Source organism: Aquarana catesbeiana, linkage group LG02, assembly GCF_042186555.1.
Source record: "Aquarana catesbeiana isolate 2022-GZ linkage group LG02, ASM4218655v1, whole genome shotgun sequence".
Classification (NCBI taxonomy): domain Eukaryota; kingdom Metazoa; phylum Chordata; class Amphibia; order Anura; family Ranidae; genus Aquarana; species Aquarana catesbeiana.
Window position 1 is genome coordinate 809,620,238 of NC_133325.1, and position 27,248 is coordinate 809,647,485.

Genomic DNA, 27,248 nt, shown 5'->3' on the forward strand with positions numbered 1-27,248 from the left:
TTGCTTCCCTGCAGAAATCGCAGGTAGTGCGGGTAGCAGGGCCAGAATTGGTGATGACAGGCCAGGCTACTGCTGAGCAGGACGGGTACTCTTAGGCTCCGTTCACACTGCAGCGATGCGGGAACCCTGCGAATCCAGTACGGGTTCCTGCATCGCATACAACTCGCAGGCAGTTTACACTGCCCTTTGCGAACTGCTGGGGGTGTCAATACAATGTTAATGACACCTCCAGTAAAGTTTGCATATCGCAGTGCGAACTGTGAATTTGGACAGGAATCGGATCACATGGGTGTCAACACCTATGTGATCCGATTCTGGTGCGGATCAAAAAATGGGTCCTGTGTGAGTTTGGTCTGAATGCGATTTCAGCCATACTATCTGTATGGCTGAATTTGCATCACACAGACATCACATGAGATCTGCACAGCAGTGCGGTGCGAATCACATGTGATGTCTGACATTGCAGCAGTGTGACCCGGCCCTATATGTGCCCTCTCTTCTACTGTGGTGTTTGAGGGAGCTCAGGGAGATTCACAGCAACCAGGCATGCAGAGAAAGCAGGGACGGGAGGTGTGCAGTCTGTGAGGCTGAAAAGGAGCCATTGCAGTGACCTCTGTTATCAAGCCTAAGTAGAGGAGGGGGAGAGCATGGGGGAGGATCAGAGAGGCACTGTGCAGTGGTTAACATTACATATAGTAGGTGGCTGGAGGGGACTTGATTATCAAGCACAGGAAGAGGAGGGGGGAGCGCGTGGGAAGGATCAGAGGCATCTGTTTTGCGGCTGCAGGGCTAGTGTTTTGTCAGGGACAGGCTGGATCAGTGTGATAGGAAGTGTACTCACTGACACCACTCTTCTCTTATCTTGTTATCCCAAAGTTAGTGCTGGAGGGAGAGCCAGTGTGCAGATCAGACCAGAGGAGTTCTCTATGTTTGCTCCGGATCTTTTGTAACACAGGCAGGGGCTGGCTCAAAGCTCTCAGAGAAAACCCCCATGCCAAAATACATCTCACAGCAAGAACACCACAAAACCTCCAGCAGGTTTAAAAAATGCAGACAGATCCCCCCAACACAGCAGCGGCACTTACCATGCTGACTGTGTTGTCCTGTCCTCTCCTCTCCTCCTTGTCCTCTCCTCTCCTCGTCCTCTCCTCTCCGGCGGTATCTCCTTCCAGAAGCAATGGAGAGATCCGCTCTTCGTACTTCCTGTTATCTCTTTCCCATTGCGCCCGGGACAGAGACAACAGGAAGTGACATCAAACCTCAGATGTCAATCAAACCGCCCGGCCATAGTAATAGTGCCGGGCGGAAGCTACTCAGCGCTTTAGAAAGCGCCCCAAGGCGGGATAAACGGCCGCAAATGAAGCGCCGCGTCTGCAATCTCGTGATTGCATTGACGTGGCGCTTGCCATAGTGCACTGTGTCCGGCGCTCGAACACAGTGCACTATGTTAAAGGACTTTTTTTTTTTTCTTAAAGGGGCAGTTTTAAATTTTTTTTTTTTTTGTGACTACACAGAAGGGGGGGGCGGCGCCCGGGCGCCCCCTATGGACGGGCCGCCACTGCGTGCACCCCTAGTGCAGTTGCTACTACTTTTCTGGTGGTGTACACAGTACACAATACAGTGTAGTGTTTTTTTGCTAAACAAAATTTGCAGCATGTCCGGAAGGCCACCAAGGAGACGCAGACGCTCACTGGCCACTAAAAGAGGGCAAGCAGGCTCTGTGTCTACAGTGGACAGTGCTAGTCATGGACACGGTGCATCCTCAGCATGTGGCCGTGGGGCACGTTTGTCCTTTTTTTCCTGCAGATGGCCATGTTATTGAGCCACAAAATGCAGAAGAGTTAGTGGAATGGATAACAAAGCCTTCCATATCCTCCTCATCCTCTGTCACCCAGGCTCAGAGTAGTTTGTCTGCCAATGCAGCTGCCAAAGTGGCCTATTCCATCAGCTCCATATCAACAGTCACTCCTTCCCTAGCCCCACCATCATGCACGGAGGAGTCCCCCAAACTATTCGACCACAGTGTTGGGTACATGCTGCAGAAGGATGCGCAGTGATTTGAAAGTTCCGATGATGGTATCCAGGTTGAGGAAGGGAGTAACGTCAGCCTAGAGAGAGGGGGTGCCCAAAAAGGTCAAGAAACTGGCAGTCATGCTCCCCCTGCTGCAGCATACTGCCAAGTTCGCTCCAGTGATGAGGAGGGAGGGGATGATGAGGTCACTGACTCAACTTGGGTGCCTGATAGAGAGGAGGAGGAGGCACATCTCCAACGAGGTAGGATGCCCTCCAGGGGGCAGCTTAAGGGCAGCAACCCTATTGCATCACACCGCAGAGCTCCACAGGTGCAGGGCGCTGCTGACTCTCCACATATTTTGAAAAGTTCTTTGGTGTGGGCCTTTTTTGACACGTGTGCAGCAGATCGCACCGTTGCTGTTTGCAACATATGTCTGAAGCGTATCAAGCGTGGCCAAAACAGCAGCCACTTGGGCATCACATGCTTGACCAGACATATGATGACCTCCCATGCAGTCCGTTGGCAACAGCACTTAAAAGACCCACACCAATGAACAAGGCGGACCTTTCCTTGCTCCTCATCAGCTGGGATCTCCAACCCCGGTACACCAAAATCGGATTTTAGCAGGCAAGTTTCCCTACCACAGTTGCTAAACCGTCGAAAGAAATTCGGTCCCAGCCATCCACATGCTCAGCGTCTGAATGCTAGCTTGGCCAAATTGCTAGCACTGCAACTGCTGCCTTTTCAGCTGGTAGACTCTGCCCCCTTTTGTGAATGTGTAGAATGTGTGGTACCTCAGTGGCAGGTTCCCAAATGCCATTTCTTTTCACGGAAGGCCATTCCGGCTCTCTACCAGCATGTGGAAGGCAATTTCTTGGCCTTGTTGGACAGGGCAGTCAGCAGTAAGGTGCATATTACTGCTAACTCATGTTCCAGCAGGCATGGACAGGGACGTTACCTTTCTTTCACGGCGCACTGGATAACTCTGCTGGCAGCTGGGAAGGATGGAGGACAGGGTTCAGTATTGTTGGAGCTTGTTCTGCCACCACGCCTCCAAAATGCTAGTGGTGATTCTGCCACAGCTCTCTCTTCCACCCCCTCCTCTTCTTCCTCTATGGCTTCTTCCTCTGCAGATTTCTTCTCTAAACCAGCGGTGCTCCGTAAGCATTCAAGGGGCTGCGCAAGCACTCAGGCAAAAAGATGCCATGCGGTGCTTGAGTTGGTCTGCTTAGGAGACAGGAGCCACAATGGGGCAGAGATTCTGTCAGCTCTGCAGGGGCAGGCTCAGAGGTGGTTGACGCCACGCCAGCTTCAGGCAGGAATGGTTGTATGCGACAATGTCACCAACCTCCTCTCCACCCTCCCACAGGGACACTTGACCCATGTTCCCTGTTTGGCTCATGTCCTGAATTTGGTGGTGCAGCGGTTCCTGAGCAGGTACCCAGGCTTACAGGATCTCCTGAGGCAGGCCAGAAAAGTCTGTGGTAATTTCCACCAGTCATATAATGCCAGTGCTCGGCTGGCTGACATTCAAAGAGAATGAAACCTGCCCAAGAACCGACTCATTTGTGACATGCACACCAGGTGGAACTCAACGTTGGCAATGTTGAAGCAGCTGCACACGCAGCGGAGGGCCATCAATGAGTACCTGTGTGAGTATGGCACCAGGACAGGGTCAGGGGAGCTTGGCTTTTTTTTGCAACGCCAGTGGCTACTGATCAAGGATGAATGCACTGTCCTGTCACCATTTGAGGAGGCCATGAGGATGGTGAGCAGTGACAGTGCATGCATCAGTGATACTGTCCCTCTTGTTTTCCTTTTGGAGCACACACTTTGTGGAATAATGGACAGGGCACTTGAGGCAGAATAGCGGGAGGAAGAGGAGGACTTCCTTACCTCTCAAGGCCCCCTTTATCCAGATACTAGTATTCCTGCAGGCCCGCCAATCACACAGGAAGAGGAGGAGGAGAATTGTGTCAGCATGGAGGTGGAGGATAACACTCAGCATCAGCAGCAGTCTTCAAGGGATTGTTTGCAGTCCCGAAGAAACTCATGGAGTTGTACGTGGCTGGGAGGAGGTGGTTGAGGATCATGTGATCCTTAGTGACCCAGAGGACTCAGGATCGAATGCCTCTGCAAACTTACTCTGCATGGCCTGCCTGAATCTGCAAAGCCTGCAAAAAGACCCTAGGATTTGTGGTATCAAGGAGAGGGATCATTACTGGCTGGCAACCCTTCTTGATCCACGTTACAAGGGTAAGGTTGCAGAACTTATCCAGCCTTCCTAGAGGGAGCAGAGGATGAAACATCTTCAGGAGGCCTTGAAGAAAGGTTTGTGCTATGAGTTTCCAGAGCCTGGGAGGTTACAATTTCATGGTGCTCGACAATGTGTTGTTGAGGCTTCTTTCAGTCACAGAAAGAGTGGTGGAGAAGGTGGCTGACTGACTGATGCCTTCAGGTAATTCTTCAGTCCTCAGCGCCCAGGTCTAATCATTTCCAGCAACCATCGGCAGCATCTGAATTCCATGGTGCAGGAATATCTAGGGGCAAGATCAGACTTGGAGACCTTTCCACCAGAACATCCACTGGGTTACTGGGCCTTGAGGATGGACCACTGGCCAGAGCTTGCTCAATATGCAATTGAGCTACTGGCCTGTCCTGCATCCAGTGTTCTTTCTGAACGCACATTCAGTGCTGCTGGAGGCTTTGTAACCGATCACAGAGTGCGCCTGTCCACAGACTCTGTTGATTGGCTCACATTCATAAAAACGAAGCAGTCTTTGATCACCAGCTACCAAGCACCTGATGCTGATGTAACCGATTGATTTTTCTATGGATGTGGGATCCCTTGAAGACTGCATATGCTGAGTGACTATCCTATTATGCTGAGTGAGTACCCTATTCTTCCTCAATTTTCATGATGATAGCTTCTAAGAATATTTTCGTTTCAGGGCACCACCACCACTACATAAGGCCCAATTTTTCTGCCCCTGTTTAAGTGGGGCGTGTAATTACAATTTTTGATCAAATATTTAACAGCAGGGCTCGTTCCTGCGCTCAACAAGAGCATCTGCGAGGGGTTGCAGTGTTGTGGCACCACTGCCTAAGGCCCAGTTTTTCTGCCCCTGTTTAACAGGGGTGCGTAATTACAATTTTTGATCTAATATTTCACAGCAGGGCCTGTTCCTGCGCTCAACAAAAGTATTGTGCCACCACCACCACCACCGCCTAGGGCCCAATTTTTCTGCCCCAGTTTAACAGGGGCATTTAATTACAATTCTTGATATAATATTTCACAGCAGGGCCCATTCCAGCACCCACCAAGAGTAGCTGTGAGGGCTTACAGTGTTGTGGTACCACCAACACCTAAGGCCCAATCTTCCGCAGAGTGTATAGGGTAGGCCCTATAGTATATACAGGCGGTCCTCTATTTTCAAACATTCGACTTACAAACGACTCCTACTTAGAAACGGAGTGAGACAACAGGAAGTGAGAGGAAATCTACCCCTAGGAAGGGAAATTCTCTCCTGTAAGAGTTTATATGGGAAAAAGGTGTCTCCACTGATGCTTTATAACCAATCCTTGTTTCCATAATAACCAAAAATTTTCCAAATCCAATTGTTATTGGGACAGAAAGTGAGGTGAAATCTTCTGAAGAGGGGCACAGACAGCAAAACAAATGTCACAGGGGTGATAACCCTTCCCTACGTTTTCCAAAAAGCTTAAAATAGATTTTTTGGCTGCAGCTAAACACGTTAAAAATGTACCCGTTCAAAATAACAAACAGATTCTACTTAACAACAAACCTACAGTCCCTGTCTTGTTTGTAACCCGGGGACCACCTGTATACTTCTGTTCAGAGTATATAGGGCCTGGGGGCCTCACGCCTTTTTTTTTTAAATTTGGGTGTGGGGTTCCCCTTAACCACTTGAGCCCCGGACCATTATGCTGCCTAAGGACCAGAGGTCTTTTTCCAATTTGGCACTGCGTCGCTTTAACTGCTAATTGCGCGGTTATGCAATGCTGTACCCAAACGAAATTTGCGTCCTTTTCTTCCCACAAATAGAGCTTTCTTTTGATGGTATTTGATCACTTCTGCAGTTTTTATTTTTTGCGCTATAAACGGAAAAAGACCGAAAATTTTGAAAAAAAATGATATTTTCTACTTTTTGTTATAAAAAAAATCCAATAAACTCAATTTTAGTCATACATTTAGGCCAAAATGTATTCGGCCACATGTCTTTGGTAAAAAAAATGTCAATAAGCGTATATTTATTGGTTTGCGCAAAAGTTATAGCGTCTACAAACTAGGGTACATTTTCTGGAATTTACACAGCTTTTAGTTTATGACTGCCTATGTCATTTCTTGAGGTGCTAAAATGGCAGGGCAGTACAAAACCCCCCCAAATGACCCCATTTTGGAAAGTAGACACCCCAAGGAAATTGCTGATAGGCATGTTGAACCCATTGAATATTTATTTTTTTTGTCCCAAGTGATTGAATAATGACAAAAAAAAAAAAAAAAAAAAATATTTACAAAAAGTTGTCACTAAATGATATATTGCTCACACAGGCCATGGGCCTATGTGGAATTGCACCCCAAAATATATTCAGCTACTTCTCCTGAGTACGGGGATACCACATGTGTGGGACTTTTTGGGAGCCTAGCCGCGTATGGGACCCCGAAAACCAATCACCGCCTTCAGGATTTCTAAGGGTGTAACTTTTTGATTTCACTCTTCACTGCCTATCACAGTTTCGGAGGCCATGGAATGCCCAGGTGGCACAACCCCCCCCCAAATGACCCCATTTTGGAAAGTAGACACCCCAAGCTATTTGCTGAGAGGCATATTGAGTCCATGGAATATTTTATATTTTGACACAAGTTGCGGGAAAGTGACACTTTTTTTTTTTTTTTTTTTTTTTTTGCACAAAGTTGTCACTAAATGATATATTGCTCACACAGGCCATGGGCCTATGTGGAATTGCACCCCAAAATACATTTAGCTGCTTCTCCTGAGTATGGGGATACCACATGTGTGGGACTTTTTGGGAGCCTAGCCGCGTACGGGGCCCCGAAAACCAATCACCGCCTTCAGCGTTTTTAAGGGCGTGAATTTTTGATTTTACTCTTCACTGCCTAACACCGTTTCGGAGGCCATGGAATGCCCAGGTGGCACAAACCCCCCCCAAATGACCCCATTTTGGAAAGAAGACACCCCAAGCTATTTGCTGAGAGGCATGGTGAGTATTTTGCAGCTCTCATTTGTTTTTGAAAATGAAGAAAGACAAGAAAAAACTTTTTTTTTTTTTCTTTTTTCAAATTTCAAAACTTTGTGACAAAAAGTGAGGTCTGCAAAATACTCACTATACCTCTCAGCAAATAGCTTGGGGTGTCTACTTTCCAAAATGGGGTCATTTGGGGGGGTTTTGTGCCACCTGGGCATTCCATGGCCTCCGAAACTGTGATAGGCAGTGAAGAGTGAAATCAAAAATTCACGCCCCTTAGAAAGCCTGAAGGCGGTGCTTGGTTTTCGGGGTCCCGTACACGGCTAGGCTCCCAAAAAGTCTCACACATGTGGTATCCCCGTACTCAGGAGAAGCAGCAGAATGTATTTTGGGGTGTAATTTCACATATTCCCATGGCATGTTTGAGCAATATATCATTTAGTGACAACTTTGTGCAAAAAAAAAAAAAAAAAAAAAAAAATTTGTCTCTTTCCCGCAACTTGTGTCGCAATATAAAATATTCCATGGACTCGACATGCCTCTCAGCAAATAGCTTGGGGTGTCTACTTTCCAAAATGGGGTCATTTGGGGGGGTTTTGAACTGTCCTGGCATTTTATGCACAACATTTAGAAGCTTATGTCACACATCACCCACTCTTCTAACCACTTGAAGACAAAGCCCTTTCTGACACTTATTTTTTACATGAAAAAGTTTTTTTTTTTTTGCAAGAAAATTACTTTGAACCCCCAAACATTATATATTTTTTTAAAGCAAATGCCCTACAGATTAAAATGGTGGGTGTTTCATTTTTTTTTTTCACACAGTATTTGCGCAGCGATTTTTCAAACGCATTTTTTGGGGAAAAAACACACTTTTTTAAATTTTAATGCACTAAAACACACTATATTGCCCAAATGTTTGATGAAATAAAAAAGATGATCTTAGACCGAGTACATGGATACCAAACATGACATGCTTTACAATTGCGCACAAACGTGCAGTGGCAACAAAATAAATACATTTTTAAAAGCCTTTAAAAGCCTTTACAGGTTACCACTTTAGATCTACAGAGGAGGTCTACTGCAAAAATTACTGCCCTCGATCTGACCTTCGCGGCGATACCTCACATGCATGGTGCAATTGCTGTTTACGTTTGACGACAGACCGCCGCTTGCGTTCGCCTTAGCGCAAGAGCAGGGGGCGACAGGGGTGCTTTTTTTTTTTTTTTTTTTTTTCTTTATTATTTTTTTGCTTTTTTATCTTATTTTTAAACTGTTCCTTTCATTTTTTTTTTTTTTAAATCATTTTTATTGTTATCTCGGGGAATGTAAATATCCCCTATGATAGCAATAGGTAGTGACAGGTACTCTTTTTTGAAAAAATTGGGGTCTATTAGACCCTAGATCTCTCCTCTGCCCTCAAAGCATCTGACCACACCAAGATCGGTGTGATAAAATGCTTCCCCAATTTCCCAATGGCGCTATTTACATCCGGCGAAATCTAAGTCATAAAATGCTCGTAGCTTCCGGTTTCTTAGGCCATAGAGATGTTTGGAGCCACTCTTGTCTCTGATCAGCTCTATGGTCAGCTGGCTGAATCACCGGCTGCATTCTCAGGTTCCGTGTTGAGACAGGAGAGCCAGAGAAAAACACGGAAGACGGTGGGGGGGGGGGGGGCATTCCCTCCCACGGCTTGTAAAGGCAGTCTAGAGGCTAATTAGCCGCTAGGATTGCTTTTACATGAAAGCCGACCGCTGGCTGAAAAGAATGATACCAAGATGATACCTAAACCTGCAGGCATCATTCTGGTATAACCACTCAAAGTTGTGAATGGCGTACCTGAAGACAAAAAAATGGTTAACAATAAAGCACAGTAAACAATAAAGTATAAATAATTACATACCTGAAAAACAAACATGATAAAACATAATAACAATAACAATAACAATAACAACACTGCAGAATAGAATACAGTAAAAAAAGAGCAGAACAATAGAGAGAGAGAATAGAGAGAGAGAACAATAAAACGACAACTATTTTTTTTTATTTTATATATATTTTTTTTTTTTTTACACTTTTTTTGTAACTAACTTTTATAACTGTAACCGGTTCCAGGTTCGGGTCTCTCAAAATGCGATGGCATCTTGGGAGACCCTGTGAAAGTGTGCCTAGTCTGTGCAATGCTGTACCCTACGCTAATACTCAACTAGTGTATGGTAGCGTTCAAAACATTCACCAATGCAAAGACCAGGATTGTCAGGACAGAAGGGACAATAATAGCGGGTGTCACGCCTATATCCGCGTTTGCTGCAGACACAACATCTTTTTGGGGGGGGTTCGTTGGGTAGGGGTACTCGGGAGCACATAAAAATGCCTCTCATGCAGCCGACTGCATTTCGTTGGGGGATGTGAATGGGGGAAGTACGGGCGCTGCAGAAGCGGTGGGTTCCCAATTAGGATTGGCGAATGCAGCAGGAAGGGCACTATGGGCACGACGGGCCTGTGTTTGTCTTTTTGGTGGCAGCGGGACACTACTTGTGCTTGTCACCTCACCAGCTTGAACTGCACTTATGGGACTCGCCACGTCACCAAGTGTTACTGCAGTGCTGGTTTGACTACGACCGGGGTGTACTAGGCCGCTGGTGCTTGCCAGTTCAATAAAAAGCTTCCAAAAAAACTGTTAGCGATCGCAGGGATCAGGCCTGACTCTGCGAACGCTGCAGTAATGCGTTTAGTGTTTTGTAAGTGACAGTGATCGATCGATACTGCACTTGGGTGGGCTGGACTGGGCCGGGCGGAGGGGCAAAACGCAGGTGCTAGCAGGTATCTGGGTTGATCCCGCTAACACTGCGTTTTTGGGAACCCTAAACTGCTGGGGACGCTAGTATAGATCTGATCTGATCGGATCAGATATTGATCCGTTCAGATACTATACCACTAAAGGAGGCGTATGCTGCGTGCGTGGGTGTTAGCGGTACTGGCGCTAACCTGACGCTGCCTGGGGCCGGTGCTTGCTAGTTCACCAAAATGCTACCAAAAAAACTGTTAGCGATCGCAGGGATCAGGCCTGACTCTGCGAACGCTGCAGTTATGCGTTTAGTGCCTTGTAAGTGTCAGTGATCGATCGATACTGCACTTGGGTGGGCTGGGCTGGGCTGGGCCGGGCGGAGGGGCACAACGCAGGTGCTAGCAGGTATCTGGGCTGATCCCGCTAACACTGCGTTTTTGGGAACCCTAAACTGCTGGGGACGCTAGTATAGATCTGATCGGATCAGATATTGATCCGATCAGATACTATACCACTAAGGGAGGTGTACGGTGCGTGCGTGGGTGTTAGCGGTACTGGCGCTAACCTGACGCTGCCTGGTGCTTGCTTGCCAGTTCACCAAAATGCTACCAAAAAAACTGTTAGCGATCGCAGGGATCAGGCCTGACTCTGCGAACGCTGCAGTTATGCGTTTAGTGTTTTGTAAGTGACAGTGATCGATCGATACTGCACTTGGGTGGACTGGGCGGAGGGGCAAAACGCAGGTGCTAGCGGGTATCTGGGCAGATCCCGCTAACACTGTGTTTTTGGGAACCCTAAACTGCTGGGGACGCTAGTATAGATCTGATCAGATCAGATATTGATCCGATCAGATACTATACCACTAAGGGAGGCGCATGCTGCGTGCGTGGGTGTTAGCGGTACTGGCGCTAATCTGACGCTGCCTGGGGCGACGCATATCACCGCCGGGCGATCAGGGGGCTAAACCTTTATTAGGTAATAAACGGCGGGTGCCCTGACACTATAAAAAATAAACGAACTAACCTGCGTCACCCGTAACGGTTATACGGTGATCAGTGATGAAAGGGTTAACTAGGGGGCAATCAAGGGGTTAAAACATTTATTAGGTAGTATATGGGGGTCCCTGTCACTATAAAACGCTGACGGCGAACCTAAATATTTACCTCACTAACTAGCGTCACCAGCGACACTAATACAGCGATCAGAAAAATGATCGCTTAGCAACACTGGTGACAGGGGGTGATCAAGGGGTTAAAACTTTATTAGGGGGGGTTAGGGGGGTACCCTAGACCTAAAGGGGGGTAATATTCACTGTCCCAACACTGTAACTGTCACAAACTGACACTATGCAGTAATCAGAAAAAAAAAAAAAAAAAACCTGCTGGTGTCAGTTTGTGACAGGGGGGGGGGGGGTGATTGGGGGGGGATCGGGGGGCGATCGGGGGGGGGATCGGGGTGTTTTGTATGCCTGGCATGTTCTACTGTGTGTGTAGTGTGTTGTGCACTCACATTGATGTCTTCTCCCCTCGGCGCTGGAACGGAAAATACCGAGCCGAGGGGAGATGACATCATTTCCTTTGCTGCTGTTTAGCATACAGCAGCAAAGGAGTGTTCCCATTGGCCGGCGGCGATCGCGAGGGGGGGGCCACGAACGGATGGCCTCCCCCTCATCTCGGATCGCCGGGGAACAGAACGGGACCGCTTCGGGCACCGGGGGGGGGTCCGATCGGACCCCCCACCCGCGAGAGGCAAATCACGTACATGTACGTGATTTTGCCTGCCCGTGCCGCCTTGCCGACGTAAATCGGCGTTAGGCGGTCCTTAAGTGGTTAATATCCATACCAGACCCAAAGTGCCTGGTAATGGACTGGGGGGGCAACATTACATTACAGCCGCAAGCAGCTTTAAATGACTTTTATCATGATCGGACTTTCCGACGGAAAATGTGCGATCGGAACTTGTCAGAAATTCCGACTGTGTGTGGTCTCCATCGGACTTTTTCCATTGGAATTTCCGACACACAAAGTTTGAGAACTGGATCAAAAATTTTCTGACAACAAAATCCATTTGTGTAAATTCAGATCGTGTGTAGACAATTCCGACGCACAAAGTGCGTAGAGGGCATTAGAAATGTAATTTTGTGCAGGGACTGTTCTAAACACGGGAAACACGCGCCCCTTTACAGGCATACTATAGACACCTCCCAGGTACGATATTTAAAGGTATATTTAAAGGGATATTTAAAGGGATATTTCACTTTTATTGTTTCACTTTAAGCATTATTAAAATCACTGCTCCCGAAAAAACGGCCGTTTTTAAAACTTTTTTTGCATTGATCCATGTCCCCTGGGGTAGGACCCGGGTCCCCAAACACTTTTTATGACAATAACTTGCATATTAGCCTTTAAAATTAGCACTTATGATTTTTCGTTTGAGTCCCATAGACTTTAACGGAGTTCGCACAAATTTTTTGCCTGTTCCCATGTTCTGCCGCAAACCAAACCGGGGGGTGTTCAACTCATTCTTAGTGCTAAGTAATAGAGCCAAATAACGTCTCCAAAGCGATCTATAAGAGAAATGAATGTATATGAGTGTGACCAATCAGATGCTGCTACCTCAGAGTGATAGATAGAGCTCATACCTGTCAGGAATGGAGAAAAACCAGAAGATGTGAGTTGGAGAATGTCACCTCGTGTCACCAGAAGGTGAAGATAGAGCACTGAGAGTTTCATGGAGAATTACCTCTCTCCAAAAGAAGCAGAAAATAGAATGAGAGATGTGAATGAATGAAAAGGGAATCCAACGCCCAAGTGAATTCCCTTCTGGTACTACGTGATCCCATGATCCAAGTATGGAGTACAATACCATCAAATAGTGCAGCAGGGAAGCCGATCTGCTCCATGTGGGGATGTATATATGACACCGACATGTCCCCCGGGTAGACGTCTGACGTTTGTTTCATTCCGGATTGAAATTCAGACGAATATTCATTTTGGAAATTCAGATGTATCCAAATTACAATAGTACCGAATTTAACCACTTAAGGGCCAGAAGGATTTACCCCCCTTCATGACCAGGCCATTTTTTTGTGATTCGGCACTGCGTCGCTTTAACTGATAATTGCGCGGTCGTGTGATGTTGTACCCAAACAGAATTGATGTCCTTTTTTTCCCACAAATATTCTTTTGGTGGTATTTGATCACCTCTGCGTTTTTATTTTTTACGCTATAAACAAAAAAAAGCGACAATTTTAACTTTTTGCTCTAATAAATATCCCCAAAAAAGATAAAAAAACAAATTTCTTCCTCAGTTTAGGCCGATACGTATTCTTCTACATATTTTTGGTAAAAAAAAAATCACAATAAGCGCATATTGATTGGTTTGCACAAAAATTATCGCGTCTACAACATAGGGGACAGATTTATGGCATTTTTATTATTATTTTTTTTAGTAGTAATGGCGGCGTTCTGCGATTTTTATCAGGACTGCGACATTGCGTCGGACAGATCGGACACTTTTGACACTTTTTTGGGACCGATGACATTTATCCAGCGATCGGAGCTAAAAATAGACACTGATTACTGTATAAATGTCACTGGCAGGGAAGGGGTTAACACCAGGGGGCGATCAAGGGGTTAAGTGTGTCCTAGGAAGTGATCCTAACTGTGGGGGGAGGGGACTGACTGGTGGAGGAGACCGATCATTGTTCATACTTAGTATAAACAGCAGATCTCTCTCCTCTCTCCTGACAGAACAGAGATCTGTCTGTTTACATTGACCTCCCTCTCAGGAGAGATCGCGGGTGCCCGGCAGACATCGCGGTCCCCGGGCACTGTTGTTGCGCTGCGGGCGTGCACGCCCCCTAGTGGTCTTAAAGCGGCCAACATATAGCTACACTGATTTGCCCAAGAGAGCCAACCTGTCACAGTATAACTGAGGCGGCTGGTCCTCTAGTGGTTAAACGAATCCGAAATAACAAAACAAAAATTCGGGTGAAATTTGTATTTGAATCGTTTTCAAATTTAAGTAGTTTTCACATTTCCAAAGAGAATAAAATAGAATAGAAAATAAAGGAATAGAATAGAAAAAAAATAGAATAGAAAAGAATATAACAGAAAATAAAAGAATAGAATATAATATAAAGAAATTGAATAGAATAACATAAAATATAACCATCTTCTGCAATTTGAATTTCAAATAGAACTAGAAAAGCTCCAATTTCTGGGGACATTGTGAAAAGTGTTCTTGCCTCTACAACTGGAGTGGGCGGAGTAACTGTGAAAAGTGTTAAAAAGCTTAATATTTTAAAAAGTATAAATAGTATTTTTTTTTTCAAAATTTTTTTTTCAAAAATTATTTTTTTTCAAAAATGATTTTTTTTTCAAAAATGAATTTTTTTTTTCAAAAATGAAATTTTTTTTTCAAAAATTATTTTTTTTTTAAATGATTTTTTTTTTCACAAATGTTTTTTTTTTTTCAAAAATTATTTTTTTTTTTCATGGGGTGGTCATAATGTTTTGGCTGATCATGGGGTTGTCAGCTTTTGTCACCTCCCACTCTAGTTTTAAACATTTCGCCATTCATTCCTATGGGACTAATTTTGCCACAAAACGACGATATTTCGTGAACCATTTGGCGAAACGTTCCACAAAGTAATAGCACACCATTCAGGAACAATCCGCACGTTTTGGTATATTACTTGTCTATGTAGTGTAAAAACTGTGGGAGGAGTTAGGGTGGTAAATTTGGCTATAATAATAATAATATATATGTGAGATAACAGTAAGTGGTCTTGCTATGGAAGAACACTTAACAATAGAAAAGAATAGAAAGAATATAACCATTTCCAAAAATTCAAATAGAATCAATTTTGAATTTGGATAGAAAAGAATAGATCAGAATAGAATAGAAAATAACAGAATAGAATGAATATAACCATCTTCCAAAAATTGAATTTCAAATAGAATTTGAATAGAAAAGAAAAGAATAGAATATAATAGAAAATAATAGAGTAGAAAAACAAATAGAAAAAGAATACAAATAAAAAAACATTAGAATAGAAAGAATATAACCATTTCCAAAAATGTAAATAGAATCAATTCAGATTTGAACAGAATAGAAAATAATAGATTAGAATAGGAAGAAGGTTATATTCATTCTATTCTATTCTATTCTATTCAAATTCAAAGATTGATTCTATTTGGATTTTGTAAAATGGTTATATTATTCCTCTTCTATTTTAATTTATTTGATTGTTTTTTTAATTCTATTCTTTGCTATTCTATTTGAGTTTCAAAAGATGTTTATAATCTTTCTATTCCACTTTTATTTTTTATCCTATTTTACTCTAATATATTCTATTATTTTATTTTTCTATTTTTTTTTTCTTTGGAAATTGGAAAACAATTAGAATTCGAAAACTTAAAATTTGAATTGATTTGAAGATGAACAAAGCGAATCCTGAAAACGAATTAAACAAATCTCACAAAACTAATTTATGTAAATAATGAATGGAAACAAAACAAATGTTTTCGATCTTCACATGTCTCCCCCCCGGGCCTCTCCCAGCATCACGCTGGCATGATAAATAGTGGGAGGAGTCGCCACCAAGAACCGTCCCCCACACATGAATCAGCCAAGATGGCGGAAAGCACGCCAGCACAGTGACACCATAGAATGACGTCACATGTGTGGCCCTCATGTGCGGTGCCGATGTGCATGAGAATGCACATCGGCGATGCCCGCCCCATCCCCCACACCCAGAGGGCGGACAAGGAGGGATAGGGGGCGGGGCCTGGTGCCCATCGCAGCTCCCGGGTACTAGACAACAAGCCCCTCCCACTGATCCAGATGTTGGATTTTTTATTCATTAGTCTCATGAGATTCCAGATGGTTCTACATCAATGTGTGTTATATGAGGGGGGAGGGGAGAGTACACTGTGACCTGACTGGGATCTGTATTCTGTCTGTACAGGAAATGTCTCGGAGGAGGAAATATTCACCCGGCCGGGATCTGACCTTCTCCTCCCCATCAGACGTCATCTCACCCTCAACCATCCAGATACAAGGAGATGTGATGAGATTGAATGGATATATGAAGACCCAACCAGTGATTATTACACCACAATATTTATACACAAGGGATGTAGACTGAGGAAATATGAGGACGTACTCTTCTCCAATACAAGATTATCAGAGAATGGAAGTCTGATCATATCCAATGTGACTCCGGAGAATGACGGGATATACAGTGTGATTTTATACAACTCTACAGGAGACCGTATACAGACAGATGATTACACCGTCCATGTAGAAGGTAAGTCCACCCAACCCCCACCCCCAGTCCTAGCAGTGTCCTCCCCGCTCCGTGTCTTTATATACACCGTCCATGTAGAAGGTAAGTCCACCCAACCCCCACCCCCAGTCCTAGCAGTGTCCTCCCCGCTCCGTGTCTTTATATACATCGTCCATGTAGAAGGTAAGTCCACCCAACCCCCACCCCCAGTCCTAGCAGTGTCCTCCCCGCTCCGTGTCTTTATATACACCGTCCATGTAGAAGGTAAGTCCATCCAACCCCCACCCCCAGTCCTAGCAGTGTCCTCCCCGCTCCGTGTCTTTATATACACCATCCATGTAGAAGGTAAGTCCATCCAACCCCCACCCCCAGTCCTAGCAGTGTCCTCCCCGCTCCGTGTCTTTATATACACCATCCATGTAGAAGGTAAGTCCATCCAACCCCCACCCCCAGTCCTAGCAGTGTCCTCCCCGCTCCGTGTCTTTATATACATCGTCCATGTAGAAGGTAAGTCCACCCAACCCCCACCCCCAGTCCTAGCAGTGTCCTCCCCGCTCCGTGTCTTTATATACACCGTCCATGTAGAAGATAAGTCCATCCAACCCCCACCCCCAGTCCTAGCAGTGTCCTCCCCGCTCCGTGTCTTTATATACATCGTCCATGTAGAAGGTAAGTCCACCCAACCCCCACCCCCAGTCCTAGCAGTGTCCTCCCCGCTCCATGTCTTTATATACACCGTCCATGTAGAAGGTAAGTCCATCCAACCCCCACCCCCAGTCCTAGCAGTGTCCTCCCCGCTCCGTGTCTTTATATACACCGTCCATGTAGAAGGTAAGTCCATCCAACCCCCACCCCCAGTCCTAGCAGTGTCCTCCCCACTCCGTGTCTTTATATACACCGTCCATGTAGAAGGTAAGTCCATCCAACCCCCACCCCCAGTCCTAGCAGTGTCCTCCCCGCTCCGTGTCTTTATATACACCGTCCATGTAGAAGGTAAGTCCATCCAACCTCCACCCCCAGTCCTAGCAGTGTCCTCCCCGCTCCGTGTCTTTATATACATCGTCCATGTAGAAGGTAAGTCCACCCAACCCCCACCCCCAGTCCTAGCAGTGTCCTCCCCGCTCCGTGTCTTTATATACACCGTCCATGTAGAAGATAAGTCCATCCAACCCCCACCCCCAGTCCTAGCAGTGTCCTCCCCGCTCCGTGTCTTTATATACATCGTCCATGTAGAAGGTAAGTCCATCCAACCCCCACCCCCAGTCCTAGCAGTGTCCTCCCCGCTCCGTGTCTTTATATACACCGTCCATGTAGAAGGTAAGTCCATCCAACCCCCACCCCCCAGTCCTAGCAGTGTCCTCCCCGCTCCGTGTCTTTATATACATCGTCCATGTAGAAGGTAAGTCCATCCAACCCCCACCCCCAGTCCTAGCAGTGTCCTCCCCGTGTCTTTCTATCCATACATTATATAGTAGAAGATCTGGGAGAGACGTATGTACAATGTCCTCTGATTACTGCCCCATCCTCACCATTCCCTGTGGATTCACATCTGCAGTGCTCAGCCCTCCTGAAGTTGCTGTGATCTAAACTGTGCTGTGCCTTCTGCTCGGGGTCCCCATGTGGTAGATGTGACCATTGATGGCGGGGTGACAGATCCCCAATGGAGGGCGGAGCTTCTGCCAACACCAACCAATCAGGTTTCACCTCTTAGGAAAGAGACGTCTCTAATAGGAGTTTCTGTCATATTTCAGGTTGTCAGTAATATAATGAGCTTCTTCTGTAGATTCTAAATGTTTTGTCAGTAAATAAAAGTTGTGTGGGGTGACAACCCTGATGGGGGTCACATGACTGAAGAAAATGGGTGTCATGTTAGTGGGGGGATTTAGTGTTTGGGGGAGGGGTGCACACAGACACAATCTATCTCCTCCAGTCTCCAGGAAGATGTCTGCACACCTGATTATAGGTAAGGATGGGGGAGGGGCATGCTGTGTATATATTGGATCTGATCAATGGAAATGATTGTCTCTCTCAGTTCCAGTATCGGTTCCGCTCCTCCATGTCTCATGTCTCTGGAATGGCAGCGCTGAGATCTCCTGCAGGGTGGAGGAGGGGACTAGGCCGAATATCCGTCTATCTGTGATTGGACGATCCCAGGAGAGATATTCCACATCCGCCAATCACATTACAGCCATTGTGGGGTCACTGGGGCCCTGGAACATCACCTGTACTGTGAAGAATGGGGTCAGCCGGTCGGAGAGCAGAGCCGGGGTCACCTGTCCAGGTGAGGAGACATCAGAAGTGGATGGAGAAATGTCTGTAGATGACAATATAAAGGGATTTTCTTCCCAGAGACCAGGTGTAGATACCCCTCCCCCTTCCAAGTCGCCCCTTGTCTCCGCCTCCTACCCACCTCCCGGTACTCCCCCCTTTTAGAGAATACAGAACCATTCATTTTGAGGTGCCATGTAATTTGTATGAATTATAATTTGTATTCCAGCAGCAATAGATCCCCAAGAAGCAATGTACCCCTCCCAGCAACAGTAGATCCCTCCCAGAAACAACAGACCCCCCACAACAAAATACCCCCCAGTAACAATAGACCTCCACCAGCAACAATTGATCTCCCAGCAGCCAGCAACATTACACCTCTCCCTCCCAGCAACATAAGACCCCACAGCAACAATAGATCCGGCATTAGCCACAATAAACCTCCCAGCTACAACAGACCCGCCGGAAACAATAGATCCCCCATCAGACAGCAACAATAGACCCTCCAGCACACCCCAGCATCCCTTCCATTACACACATCGAGTACTGGTGTTTCCGAAACTGCGTTCCCTCTGAATAAAAGCCCTGACAATATATATTTGTCTGCAATCCAGTAAATGAGATTTATATCAATAAAAAGCTCCTTTGTATCTAATCTGGGAAATAGAACCCCCCCCCCCCCCGTCTCCACTCTTCATTGAAATGATGTTTTCTTTAAGTTTCATGTCATCAAGTTATCTGTAGAGAAAGTAAATTTATAAAGAATCATCTAATTCACCATCTCCATCCATAAAGGAAATTGTATTTAATTGTCTGAAATAAAGCAGTAGAGATCTCTATCGATATATCAATCCTTTGGGTTCATCATATTCAATAAAGTGTCTCATTAGGTGGATTTACTAAAGAAGTTGAGCATCTTCACTTTGTACAGTTACTTCCACTTATCTTAGTGAATGGGTGTAAGGAAATATCCTGTCTTTTTTTTTTTCTTTTTTACTTGCACATGATTGGATAATCTTTGCAAAATAAATTTTCACTTATCTTTACTTCATTTACTAAGCTAACTTAAAATTCACCTTGTAGAGTGATTATGCTCTACTCCCTTAATAAATCAGCTCCGCCATGCCTCCCCCAACATGTCCCCTTTTTTCATGTCCCCTCCACCCGTTTCCCTCACCATATCTCCTCCACAATGTCCTCTCCACATAGGCATGTGCAGCCTATTGCATTATATATACATACACAGATACACTATATTAACAAAAGTATTGGGACACCTGCCTTTACACACGCATGAATTTTAATGGTATCCCAGTCTTAGTCCGGAGGGTTCAATATTGAGTTGGCTCCGCCCTTTGGAGCTATGACAGCTTCAACTCTTCTGTGGACAAGGTTTAGGAGTGTGTCTATGGGAATGTTTGACCATTCTTCCAGAAGAACATTTGTGAGGCCAGGCATTGATGTTGGATGAGAAGGCCTGGCTCGCAGTTTCCACTTTAATGTGCAGGCCAGTCAAGTTCCTCCACCCCAAACTTGCTCATCCATGACTTCATAGATCTTGCTTTGTGCACTGGTCCCAATCATTTGCTGGAGGGGGGGTTATGGTGGAGGGGGGATTATGGTGTGGGGGAGGGGGGATTATGGTGGGGGGTTGTTTTTCAGGGGTTGGGTTTGGCCCCTTAGTTCCAGTGAAGGGAACTCTTAAGGCGTCAGCATACCAAGACATTTTGGACAATTTCATGCTCTCAACTTTGTGGGAACAGTTTGGGGACGGCCCCTTCCTATTCCAACATGACTGCCCACCAGTGCACAGAGCAAGGTCCATAAAGACATGGAGGAGCGAGTTTGGGGTGGTGGAAAATTAACTTCAAGCGCAAAAATTCACATTATAATAGTAACTAAAACATACAATGAAGTGTAACAATCTAAACAATAAAAATACAAAGTGCTCTAATGGTGAGAACCTCCCAACTAAAAAGTTGTTACACTTAAAGTTAATTTGTATTATCTGTAGAGGGGTTTCCACCATCCCTGCTAAGTTAAAAAAAAAAAGATATCTTCTTCTCATGTTGATGTGTATTACATGTGAAATCTCACATCACTGGAATTATTACACTTGTAGTTAATCTGTATGGCAAATATCTCTATAGGAGGGGTTTCCACCATCCCTGCTATGTTTCATGTTGTATTTATTTTTTCAGTTTGATGTGTATTATATGTGACGTTACATATCACCGGTATTGTAGTAATATTGACGTTTATTGAGATTTCCATACATTAGAGGGTTCCACAATTATTGTTACGTTATTGATCAGTAAGTTAGCGCTGCACTTTTTTTTGTGGTGTGGGAACACATAATAGTGCTTAGTGGCCTTTTACTGACACTTTTTAATTTTACCTCCAGTAGTTTATTGTAAATAGTAGTGTGGTGATTATGTATTATACTAAAGATCGGCATGTGGCAAATAAAAAACAGACGGATTTCAGTTGTGCCCCACCAGGCGCCCCCATAGACAATGTGCCTGGCTGCTGAGTTCAACTGCCCATCCCTGCACTGATTGAAAGCACTGATTGGAAGCACTGATATTCAGCACTGATTGGCACTGATAGGTGACACTGATTGGCAGCACTCATGGGCACTGATAGGCAGCACTGATGGGCACTGATAGGTGGCATGGATTGGCATTAATTGGCAGCACTGATTGGCACTGATAGGCAGCACTGATGGGCGGCACTGATGGGCACTGATAGGTGGCACTGATGGCCATTGATAGGCCGCACTGATAGGCTGCACTGATGGGCACTGATAGATGGCACTGCTAGACAACACTGATTGGCAGCACTGATGGGCACTAATAGGCAACACTGATGGGCACTGATAGGTGGCACTGATTAGAAGCACTGATTGGCACTGATAAGCAGCACTGATTGGCACTGATAGGTGGCATTGGTTGGCACTAGTAGGCTTCACTGATTGACAGCACAGCTGGGCAGTGATAGGCAGCACTGATGGGCACTGATTTATGGCATTGGTTGGCACTCATTGGCAGCACTGATGGGCACTCATTGGCAGCACTGATGGGCAATGAGAGGCAAAACTGATTGGTACTGATGGACAGCACTGATGGGCACTGATAGGTGGCACTGATTGGAAGCATTGTTGGGCACAGATTGGCACTGATAGGTGGCATTGGTTGGCACTAACTGGCAGAACTAATTGGCACTGACAGGTGGCATGGATTGTCTCTGATAAGTGGCCTTGGTTTGCACTGACAGGTGGCACTGGGCACTGGTGGGCACTGACAGGTGGCACTGGTGGGCACTGATTGGCACTGACAGGTGGCACTGATGAGCAATGATTGGCACTGACAGGTGGCACTGATGGGCACTGATGGGCACTGACATGTGGTGCTGGTGGGCACTGATTGGCACTGACAGGTGGCACTGGTGGGCACTGATTTGCACTGACAGGTGGCACTGATGGGCACTGACAGGTGGCACTGATTGGTGGCACTTTTAGGTGGCATTGGTTGGCACTGATCTAGGAGAGGGGAAGCTTCCCATTGAGCAGTCGGCTAGGCATGTAAGAGCCGCTCACTGCGTGAAACTGTAATGTAATGTCACTGCTTGCAGAGAGGAGCTGTCAGAACTCAGGTACGGGACTGGGCGGGCCGCTCTGTGCATGTGGCTCCGCCCCTTTCTATCAGCTATCAAACACCAGCCAAAGGAATAGGGGCTGGGCGGGCTGCTTCGTGTATATGGCTCCGCCCCTTTCTTAAGCAGCCCAATCATTGTCTGGTGTTTAATAGCTGATAGAAAGTGACATACACGGAGCGGCCTGCCCAGCCCTCGACATCAGCGTGTTTGATAGGCTAGCTGTTTGGTCCCGCTCACCACCGACATCAGCCCCGAGTTTTGACAGCTCCTATCTGCAAGCAGTGACATTACATTATAGTTTAAAGCACTAAGCGGCTCTTCCATGTCTCCCTGACTGCTCAATGGAAAACTGTCTCACAGGCAGCTCCCTATACAGTCTCTAGCAGCATCTTACAGTAGATCTCCGGACACACATTAGGGTGAGCCCAGGCACACCTGGCACACCCCGTGGGCATGCCTATGCCCCTCCATCTTATCATCTCAACCATGTCCCCTCCAACATATCTCCTCTACCACATCTTCTCAACTGTGTCTGCTCCTTCATGTCTCCTTCAGTTTGTCTCTTCAACCATGTTCCTTCATTATGTCTCCTCTACCGTATTTGCTCTATCATGTCTTCTCTATAATGTTCCCTCCATCATGTCTTTCCTACAGTGTCTTCTCCACCTTGTCTCCTTCACCGTGCCCCTACACTGCTTCTCCTCCACTATGTTCCCCTCCACTATGTCTCCCCCACCATCTCCATTGTGTCTCATCCATCATTTCTCCTCCATCATGTCTCCCTCCACCATGTTCCAGAAATGTGTCTCTCTGACTGTGTCTCATCCACCATGTTCCTTTATCAGATCTCCTTCACCATGTCACCTCCGCCTTGTTTCCTCCACCGTGTCTCACCCACAGTGTCCTTTTATACCAGGAACATCTAAGCCAATCACTATCACTTACCAGACAGGGGTGTCTTAGGTGAGATTTGTTCAGTCTTAAAGGGACAGCCCTGGTAATGACATTACCCCCCTTCTTTGAGGGGGAGCTCCTGCAACCCCAGACTTACTTGGCGTTAAAAATGTAACTGCCTTTTTAAGTTGGTCAATGTAACAATCCAAATTCAAATAGTACGGAATCAACAGCAAGGAAGAGCAGGGTCAGAACAAGCCGGGTCATACATAAGTAGATCAGAGAAGATATCAGCTGGATCAAGCACAAACACACAAAGGTAGGTATGCTACCACAAGCACTGGTGGTGTTTTGACACAGGGGTTTTAAAGGTGAACAGTGATTAGCTGGCCAATCACAATCGCTTCCCAGGCCAGGGCTGTCTCAGGTGAGATTTCCCTAGTCTTAAACTGAGAGCCCAAATCCCGGTACTGAGAGAGACTATGTTTTTGTTCAGTATTGTTGCCAACTTCTGCCTCTTCCTGACTCTGATTCTTCTCACATCCTGCTGTCTTTCTACACGGCTTTTACCAAACCAGGCTTTTCACCTGGCTCCACCTTCAACTGAACTTGGCATCCCCACAGTGCATTGTCAGCTATACGTCTGATTCCTCAGATATCAGCGCTCCCAAGTCCCTGCTCAGTGTCTACACCTTGACACTTGTGCCTTTCCTTCACCCCTGTAGACCCTGTCTCAACATCTAGGGGTTCTCAGATGAGAACTGTACAAGAGACCTTCCTCATCATCTCAGGGTCTGCATACAGGTACATGACAGTACCATTCAGCCAAATGGAGCCTGAAAGGAGGGCCTTGTCTATGGATGTTCTCTGTCAGCAAATAACAGCAGGTCTTATCCTGATGGCTGATAACACGTTCCTGACATCTGACATGGAAGGACATAGTGGAGGAGACACAGTTGAGGAACAATATTGGAGGAGACATGGTGGAGGAGACATGGTGGAGGAGACATAAACTTTTTGAGATGGGAATGAGGGACACCTATTAGCAAAAGTATGTGGCCATAGGACACACCCCCTGCCACACCCCCTTAAAGGAGAATTCTACAAAAAAAAATATTAGTTAAACCCACAAGTGCTTTTTTTACCACTACTATTCCTTTATATTGGCTTTTGGCATTTACAAATGCAGCAATTTAGAATTTGGATGAAAGGTTTAGCTCTGCGAAACACTTTTTTAATTAATACATTTTATATACAATTATATTATTATACGAGATTTATATAGCGCCAACAGTTTACACAGCGCTTTACAATGTATAAGGGGGACAGCACAATTACAGTACAGTTCAATACAAAAGGTACAGGAGGGCCCTGCTCATAGAGCTTACATTCTAAAGGGAGGGGGTGGTGTATAGATCAGACCAATTATATTATATTATATAGATCAGACCAAAATGAGGGACAAATGAGGGGGACAGAGGGACATTGTTCCAAATCAGAGACAGTTGGGAGCTATGTATACTTCATTCATTTCTGTTTATCTTTTTTTCTGCTTTTCTAATCTTCCCATAATGTGATTTCTCCTTGTGACAGACCTAGCCGGGAGAGAGACCTTTGGAGGGGACTGAATGCTAGCCTCTTGCCGATCGATCGTGTGCCCTGGCATTTGGGGGAACAGTGCTCTTTGTGAGCTGTATGGCTGGGGACTCTTGAGGTGGTATTACTGTGGATTTGGGTCCTGGTCCCCCAGGACACGCAGACTCTGGGGACCCTGGATTTGCCATATTGGAATAGTGACTGATTCATACCGTTGGGACTCCTACTGTTAAATGCTAATGTCATCAATTCCAGCTACCTGTCTGTCTGTTGCCTACTAGAATGTGTATTGTAAATAAGTCTCTAGTATGGGATCTAAGAGTCATTAGATCCCCATTGTTGTTTGTGTTAATTAACTCTGCTATTGTGATAATGTTGATTGAGGGTTCTAAGCTACAAGACGGCCAGTCTGGCCTAAAGGTCATGTCTGAGTCATCTAGGCTGTCTAAAGGGATTAGTTAATTAGCCCATGTAAATTAGGTTAATTAGGTTACAGCTGTATTGTTAGAGTAATATGAGCCGGAGGTCTGCACCTCCACTTTTAGTGTATAAAAGAGCCTGTATTTTTGAATAAAAGAGATTCCTGGTTGAACTTACATACAGCCTGCCTGGTGTTTGTTCTGAGCTATCACAACTGGGTTAGAACGGCACATAGCTGTAGTTCTAATCCCGGAGCATCAGATGACTGAACAATTAGATGTTGCGATCTGCAATCTGATTCTATAGCTGCAGAGGAGTGTCGGGAGAGTGGAACAGAGCAAGCAAGGGGCTCGTTACATTGGTTGGCAGCCGTGGGATTTGCTCTCCAGTTACTGAGGAATTCAGAAGGAGGTTGTGAGAGAAGCAGATACAACACAGTATCAGGTCCTGCTAGGATGGTTTGATTCTATCCGCTGCGAACTCTGGAAGGAAGTGCTAGCCCGTGAGCAGCGAAACCAGGGAAAAGTTCTCCCCTACATCAATGTAAGGTACTGGTCGCAGTATGAAGTGCGAATGCTGTTATTGGGGAACAGCCAAACCAGGAGTGGACAGCCGAGTTAAGCAGGCTGATCCAGGCAGAAATGCAGTTGGACGAGAGCTACAGAGCCCTCCAGTGGTATGTAGCCCAAGTGTGCCCATGGACAGCAGATGACAGCCCCACGGAAGGCTTTGACTACGATGGCCTGGGGTTGTTATACTGGAGGCTGTCCAGGGACCCTGACTTTGGGAGTGATCGGGAGTGGCGTTTGGAGGAAATAATGGAGCACAGAGAGCGAAGACTGAATGTCTCAGAAGTGCACTGGGCACAAGAAGATTTGGAGTTTCTGGCCCTCCAGGAATGGGAGCTGGAGATTGCCTACAGACAGCTGCTAGACTCTGCTCAGCAGCAGGGTGGGGCTTCCTTTACCTGGGACTATCAGGAAATACCAGTTGACGACTCTGAAATCCTGGCTGAAGAGTTGACAATGTGGCAGAGTAACAGTGTGCTTTGCCAACCTGCCCCCGCAGCTATGGAGGCGGAGGTCTTATGGCGGATGCAGCAAGTGCTGACTGACCTGGATGAACCTGTTTCTGCATTGGATGATCTTGGATGGAGGAATGTGCCTGTCCAGCAGAATGCCAGAGAATTGGCAGTGCAAAATCTGAAGATTGCCATCCCCAAACCTGAAGTGCTGACAACAGGGCAAAGCTCTGCTAGCCTCTGCCCAGCACTGATAGCATCTTCTGGGTTCCACGGAGAGGAGATGGTGAACCTTTATCTCCAGACACCAGTTGCAGAGACAGGGGATTTAATAGACTTTTCTGCTGAGGAAGAACAACCTGGTGAGCATCCATCAGAAGAGGAGCTGTTATTAGGGCCAAACTTCACTGTGCTCTGCCCAGCACCAACAGAAGTATCTGTGAAGATACAAGGAACATCCCCAGCTGAAGGGCTGGCAACCGGACAGAGGGTCCAAGATCTCTGCCCTACACCTGCGGCGGTTCCGGAGGCTCAGGGTGAGAAGGAGGTGGTCACTTCCCAGCAGCAGATCAGGATACAGGGGGAGAAGGGAGAGGAGGTGTTCGTTCTCCCTCCCCAACAGTTGGCCAGGGTGGAGGAAGTGGTCTTTCCTCCCCAGCAAAGATCCTTGCACCTGGGAGACAGTACCACAGACATATCGTCCCAACATCCAGATGAGGGAATGGAAAAGGAAGCAGCCAGCTCACCTCCCCAATGGCAGCTACACAGTTTGGAAGTGGAGGAAGCCAGCCTCCTGCCCCAACAGTTAGCCGGAGCAGATGGTGTGGGGTTTCCAGCAGAAGGGCTGGCAACAGGGCCGAGTACTGCTGGACTTTGCCCTCAACTAACAGAGGATGGATTTCCTGTGAAGGTGGATGGGACTTCAGTCTCCACCTATATACCCCAGGCATGCTGGGCATTCAGCCCAGATCCCCAACAGCATAACGGAGTGAGCCCAGACACCCTGTCTTCTCTCCAGCGGCAGAAAGAACTCCAGGGAGAAGGGCCTGTCCAGGCCTCTCCCCAG

The 27,248-nt window shown here is 46.2% G+C and overlaps 1 protein-coding gene across 1 annotated transcript in view; it reads left to right on the top strand.

The window, feature by feature from the left end:
• LOC141127815 (T-cell surface antigen CD2-like) overlaps window positions 1-18,759 on the top strand; it is a 50,785-nt gene extending 32,026 nt beyond the window's left edge. Inside the window, exons 2-3 of the mRNA XM_073614617.1 lie at window positions 16,006-16,347; window positions 18,359-18,759. Coding sequence (XP_073470718.1) covers window positions 16,006-16,347; window positions 18,359-18,759 — 743 coding nt within the window. The remainder of the gene's footprint in view (window positions 1-16,005; window positions 16,348-18,358) is intronic.
• Window positions 18,760-27,248: the final 8,489 nt, after the last annotated feature.